Source organism: Otolemur garnettii, unplaced genomic scaffold, assembly GCF_000181295.1.
Source record: "Otolemur garnettii isolate 467f Iridium unplaced genomic scaffold, OtoGar3 scaffold00234, whole genome shotgun sequence".
Taxonomy (NCBI): domain Eukaryota; kingdom Metazoa; phylum Chordata; class Mammalia; order Primates; family Galagidae; genus Otolemur; species Otolemur garnettii.
This window is the reverse complement of record NW_003852629.1, coordinates 729,157-735,772: the sequence shown is the minus strand read 5'-3', so window position 1 is coordinate 735,772 and position 6,616 is coordinate 729,157. Positions and strand designations below refer to the sequence as shown.

The 6,616-nt window shown below is 39.2% G+C and overlaps 1 protein-coding gene across 2 annotated transcripts in view; it reads right to left on the bottom strand.

Moving 5' to 3' along the window:
- The window catches only part of CHD7 (chromodomain helicase DNA binding protein 7), a 126,417-nt gene that overhangs the window by 26,399 nt on the left and 93,402 nt on the right, over positions 1-6,616 (bottom strand). For both annotated transcript variants that reach the window (XM_023508262.1, XM_012812956.2), the window contains exons 15-18: positions 4,368-4,578; positions 3,634-3,829; positions 2,804-2,971; positions 2,080-2,259 (exon numbers count right to left, since the gene is read on the bottom strand). In XM_023508262.1, coding sequence (XP_023364030.1) covers positions 2,080-2,259; positions 2,804-2,971; positions 3,634-3,829; positions 4,368-4,578 — 755 coding nt within the window. The remainder of the gene's footprint in view (positions 1-2,079; positions 2,260-2,803; positions 2,972-3,633; positions 3,830-4,367; positions 4,579-6,616) is intronic.

Sequence of the window (6,616 nt, the reverse complement as noted above, 5' to 3'; positions counted from 1 at the left end):
TGTGTGAGAGTGTGCATGAGTGTGTGTATGAGTGCACGTGTGTGAGAGTGTGCATGTGAGTGTAGGAGCGGGTGAGATGGGTGATGGTTTGGTTTTGCACATACTGTATTGACAGTATCTGTAACCACTGAGGCAAGACCTAAAAAGAGACCGAAAAATGTGAAGGAGAAGGTGCTGGATCACAGAGCCAGGGCAGAAGAACCTTTCCAGACTGGAGCACCTGGGACAACAGGATATCCAAATGCTGGACCCCTACCTCAAACCACACACAGAAATTGACTCAAACAAGATCACAGACCTAACTTCAGAGTGAAAACCAGAAGACTCATAGAAAAAAAGCAGAAGATTAAATCTTTGAGAATTTGGGTTGGATAATGCACCAAATTGACAGAAGAAAAAAACTGGTAAACTGGGGTTTACTAAGATTACACAACTTTAGGAAGACTAGCAGAAAATATGTGCAACTATATTATCTGATATAGAACCTTTATCCAGAATATATAAAGAACTTTGAAAACTTAATAAAAAGACAAATACTTCAAAAAACAAACATAAGATTGAATAGACACTGCTCCAAACTGATATACAGTTGATCAACAAGCACATGAAAAGATGTTCAACATCATTAAGGAAACACAAATAACAACCAGAAAACCAGAGTGGGATACTGATTTACAACCACTAGGACGACTAAAACTAAAAAGTCAGATAACAAAAAGTTTTAGTGAGGATGTGAAGAAAATGAAACTCTACTCCACTGCTGTTGGGGAGAGAAAATGACACAGTCACTTTAGAAATAGTCTAGCAATTCCTCTAAGGCAGTGGATCTCAACCTTCCTAATGCTGTGACCCCTTAATACAGTTCCTGTGGGTCGTGACCCACCGGTTGAGAACTGCTGCTCTAAGGGCTAAACATGGAGTTAACATAAGATCTAGCAATTCCACTCTTGGTATATGCTCAAGAGAAAAGAAAATGTATGTCTGCACAAAAACTCATACACAAATATTCATGAAATTATTAATATACAGCCAAAAATGCAGAAACAAACCAAATTTCTAGTATCAGTTTGGTTCATATATCCAAATAATGGAATATTACTTGGCAATAAAAAGGAAGAGAAGTTACCAATATGTGCTACAATATAGATGAATCTCAGAAACATTATGCTGATATATATGTCAGGGTTTCATTTATATGAACTGTTCAGAGTAAATCTACAGAGAAAGAAAACAGATCAGTGATTTTCAAAGACTCCAGGGTGGGGTGAGGACCGAGACCTTTCTGGAGTGATGAAAACGTTCTAAACTTAGATTGTCACTGTTTGGGCCATGCCACCCTGAACGTACCCATCCTGTGGTTGTGCTGACAACTGCGCATCATATGGCAAAGGCACTCAATCGCACTCTCAACACAGCTGAATTTTAAGGTGAGTAAAATAGATCCCATAAAGCTGTTAAAAATGTAAGTGTAGAGTAGGCATTGGGGTCTCACCAAAGACTCAGAAAGGACTCTTTCAGCTGTGAAGAGTTACACAGGGAATTGTAGCTAGAGGGGAAAAAAACAAATGAGATTTTTTTTCAAGATGGATGATTTGATCTATCATTCTCAAGGCTGTTCTAGGAATCAGGACCTGGGGAAAGAAGGAAGATGAAGATGAAGATGGAGCAGGACTTCAGAAAAAGCAGAGATGATGAAATCAAGAACCATCATTAAGGATTAGCCAGAAAGCAGACACAAGGACAAGGTGAAGAATTAACTACTGCTGCCAGACACAGAAGAGAGCCCAAGGGGTGGCGCCTGTGGCTCAAAGGAGTAAGGCCCCCGGCCCCATATGCCAGAAGTGGCAGGTTCAAACCCAGCCCTGGCCAAAAACTGCAAAAAAAAAAAAAATAATAAAAATAAAATAATAAAATAAAATAAAAAAGAAGAGAGCCCAAAATGTAAAAGATTTCCTTATGCGGCAGAGGTTCCGCACGCAGGGAGTTAGAAATTAATTTGTTAACTGCCAACATAAAGCAGACATTACCTCCACATATTGGGAACACATGCCCTCTATAGAAAACCTGGCCTTTTCCCACCTTAGCAAATGTGGAACCTTTCCCTTCAGACTCAATAGTAATAGTGTGGGTTCGACGGAGGAGGATCTGATCAATATCTTCTTCACAGAATTTAGACCCTTCATCTTCTTCATCCATAAGTGCACCATAGGCCCCTTTTCGTAGAAGATCCTCTATTTCTTTCTTGGAAAGCTGCTGTACCTGTTTAAGAGAATTTGGGGATTTTTTTCTTTTTTTGAGACTTTCATTTTGTTGCGCCCCCCACCTCCCCTGCTGGTAGAGTGCCGTGGTGTCATAGCTCACAGCAACCTCAGACTCTTGAGTTAAACCAATTCTCTTGCCTCAGCATCCCAAGTGGCTGGGACTACCGGCACCAGCCATCATACCTGGCTGTTTTTTTTAGGGACGGGGTCTTGCTTTTGCTCAGACTTGGGTCAAACCCGTGCGTGAGCTCAGGCAATTCACCCACCTTGGCCTCCCAGAGTACTGGGATTACAGGCGTGAGCTACTGTGCCTGGCCCTAGAAATATTTGCCATATTCAAAATAATTTAGAATTATAACATTTGTAAACTTAACAAAAGCTTCCAAAAAGAGTAAAACCTGAATTGCAGCAAAGGAAAGTGTGACAAAACATGCTTAAAATATGGAGGTTGAAAACTCATGAGACACTGAATAATTTCTTACTATTAACTGAATAAAGGAAGGAGACAGAATGAACATGTGGTTTACACAAGCGCTGTTTACCCCATTGGTAGCATTTTCTCTTCCGCTCATAGACTGCAGCACAGCTTTATCCAGACCAAGCTTCAGACTAGCTTTGTCAAACATTTCCCTTTCATAGGAATTCCTCGTAATCAGCCTGTAGATTTTCACAGATTTGCTCTGTCCTATTCTATGGCATCGAGCCTGAGCCTGGAAGAAAAAAAATTAATAGCTATTGCAAAGGACTGAATGTTTGTGTTTCTCCCACAAATTCACATGCTGAAATCTTCATCCTGATGTGATGGTATTTGGAGGGGGCCTTCGGGCAATGAGGTCACGAGGGGAGAGTCTCACAAATGGGATTAGTGCTCAGACAGAGGGCCACACAGCCAGCTAGCTCTCTGTAGGCTAAGGGAGAGGACAGCATGAAGATGCTGTCTATTAACCAGGAAGAGGGCCCATGCCTAGGACTGGGCACGCCCAGGACCAGGCACGCCCAAGACTGGGCCCTGTGGGTACCCTGATCTCAGACGTCCAACCCCCAGGACCATGAGAAATGAATATCCAGTATATGTGGTACTTTGTTGTAGCTGCCGAAATGGACAGCTACTAAAGATAGACATGATGCAACTGGCCAGTTAGAAGACCGTATGTTCTAATAAATCAGTAGCACAGTTTAGAACAGAGTTAAGATACTAAGAAATTTCTTCTCACAACACTGATAAATTGATTACTAGTTGGTTGATTTGCCCTCAGTCCTGAGACACTGCTGAGTGATGACACTTTAATTTATTGCTTAGACTGGAGATTCTCTATTGTAGTAGAATGACTTTTAAAAAAAAAAAATCAGGAAGATTTTCTTGTGTGTTTACCTGGAGGTCATTTTGGGGATTCCAGTCTGAATCAAAGATGATGCAGGTATCAGCAGCAGTGAGATTAATGCCTAAACCTCCAGCCCGTGTACACAGGAGGAACACAAACCTATCAGAATCAGGTTTGGAGAATCTGTCGATAGCTGCCTGACGCAGGTTGCCTCTTACTCGACCATCGATTCTTTCATATGGGTACCTAGAAACAACAACAGGAGGTCTGACTCATAGCTACAATACACTCATTCCTTTTATATTTTATTTTAAAGTATTAAACACAGAATATATATTAACATGATATGATTTGATATGATATATAATATGACTTAACAGAAATAATTTCAGAGCAAATAGTTTCTTGTACTTTTTTGTATAGTTGGTTGAATGACCAAAGATTAAATTTTATTTTACTTCCTTTCCAGTAAAATAGCTAAACTCTAAGAATAGGTGACAACTCTTCATAATAAGATAAATAATTTCAATTTGAAGAACTATTTTCCTCTAATCAAATGAAAGCAAAGGGGAGAAAATTGCCCACAGGAGTATACACTGTCCTCCTATAGTCGTGTCATGTAAAATAATTGTCATGTACATCTACAGTTTTTAAAAAGACATATGACACATTTTGCCCATTCCATCCACTTTATCATAAATGTCACTTCTAGGTGAACCACGAGGAGCCCCGTGAAAGGTAATTTTTTATTTCCCTTTTATTATTCTGATACAGTGGCTCTCACCGTCTTTGAATGAGGTAGTCTTCCAGTATGTCCAAGCAGCGCACCATCTGGGAAAAGATAAGCACCCTGTGGCCACCAGCCTTCAGTTTTGGCAGCAGCTTGTCAATCAGCACTAGCTTGCCAGCAGCCTGGATCATTGCCTGGAGCTGAAAATCTGGAGACTCTGCATTGTGTGTTTCTTTAAACTCTTCCAAAATTTTCTCTTCAGCACCTGCAGAGATTGGACAGCATAACGTGAATACTGTTAAAAGGTTTTTATTACTAAAAACAATGAACTTGCTTTCAAAATCCGCTGCAAACTATAGGAACCAGAATACCACACTCTCCTTGTTTATGAACAAGAATCTATCTGCTTACTCAAAGTTAGGTCTACACAAAACCATGGATGTACAAAAGGGATCAAAGATTTAAGTACAACACAGTGAGGCATTTGAGGGGGGAAACCACATTTTTCAACAAACAAATGTTTGCTGTCTGTAAAAGCTGAATTTCAACAACAGACTGTCAAGCCAGAAGTGGCAGAAACAAGCCAAGGGCCAGATACCTACAAAAAAATTGGAACCTAAGTTGCTAAAGGAATGAAGAACTGTTTACTAGTGGAACAGAAACACAAACAACAAAATCTGTTCTGAAACAATGGAAGGAAGTCCTAGCAGTTACAGTAAGGAGCAGCAGTTTGGGTCCATGATCACACATGAATACAGCGAAAAGGACTGCAGAAAGGGGAACTCACATCAAGACAATGTTTAAGGATATCTGTGTGAGACCTAAACACAATACCTTCTACTGCCATCTCTAAATCTCCTTCTACATTTATTCCCATCTGATAATTTTCTAAGACGCAAACATTCTGTCTTGAATTAGCTAAAGCAGCGGTTCTCAACCTGTGGGGCACGACCCACAGGAACTGTATTAAAGGGCCACAGCATTAGAAAGGTTGAGAACCACTGATCTAAACCATCTAAAGCTTAAAGAAAACCCTCCAAAGTGTTTAATACAAGGGTTCTGTGCTTAACTGTCTTTTTCTCATAGCCCTACATGGATTTTCACTTGTTCAAAGACTTGGGTATATTGGAGAGAAGCCTCAAGAAAATTCCATCTTTCTAAGAAATGAAGCCTTACCACATCCTCCCCTGACCCCAAACACAAGCTTATTCAGTAAGCAGCAGGCTAAGCTTCCTTCAACTGCTTAGGTGGCTTAACTAGAATTGTGCACCTGGTCTGGCCTCCTCCTGCCTCTGGGGTTAATCAGGACATAGCTGCTGTGCTCAGCTCCTCTGTAAAGGTGGAGGATGTGCTCACATATTCTTTAGAACACACACTTATTCTAATGAGATTGTTTCTTAGCCTTAAACTGTGCCAGAAATTTAAAACTACTCTTCCTAACACTGGTGTAACTATATATATACTATATAACAAAGGTGAACAACTATATACAAGGTGGGGATACGTTTTGAAAGGTTAGTCAGACAGGCCACCACAGACACTCAGACGGTCCTTCTACAAGAAGCACAAGATGTAATGAAGGTGCACACCCATTTCCAGTTTAAGGGTGTTTGTAGAAATTACCTTGTGACAGGGTCATATGGCATAAATACAGCTGGTTAATTATTAATCAACCAAGAACTCACTGAGAACAAATTAGAGTCACTTAAGGTCTTCCCAAGCACTGAAGCCTCCATAAAGCACACTAGCTTATGAAGGGGACCAGCAGAAAACTCTAGCTGTTAGAATTGCTAGCCCCTCACTCTTTTCCACATGAATAAAAAGCTATTCTAAATTTTTCTTTAAGTATGAAAAAAAAGGCAAGAATTTAATTAGGAAAAGCTAACAAAATGCTATTTAATAATATCAGCAAAAATGTCCTTAAATAAAGTTAAGTAATGTTTCTCAAAATGTGAAATTTAGAAATCAGGTTCTAGATTCAGAATAAGAAGGCTCTCAATAGACAAAAGATTTAAGTCTATATATTATGTCTTTTTAAAATTTGTTCTTGTACAATACATTATAACCTCTTTGTAATTCAGAAATTGACAGATTTTACTATTATGATATTGAGGTAATCATTTTTTGTCCATGTTAAGTTTATGATCCATAATAAAATGAAGTATAATCTTTTAATAGCTTAAAACAAGTAATGGTCAATGAATACTTTTTTAAAAAAAATGAAATAACCATTTTGATAAGACAAATGTCATACGTGTTTGAATTTTAAATAAAGTTTAAGCACAGAAAATTCCATCAAATTA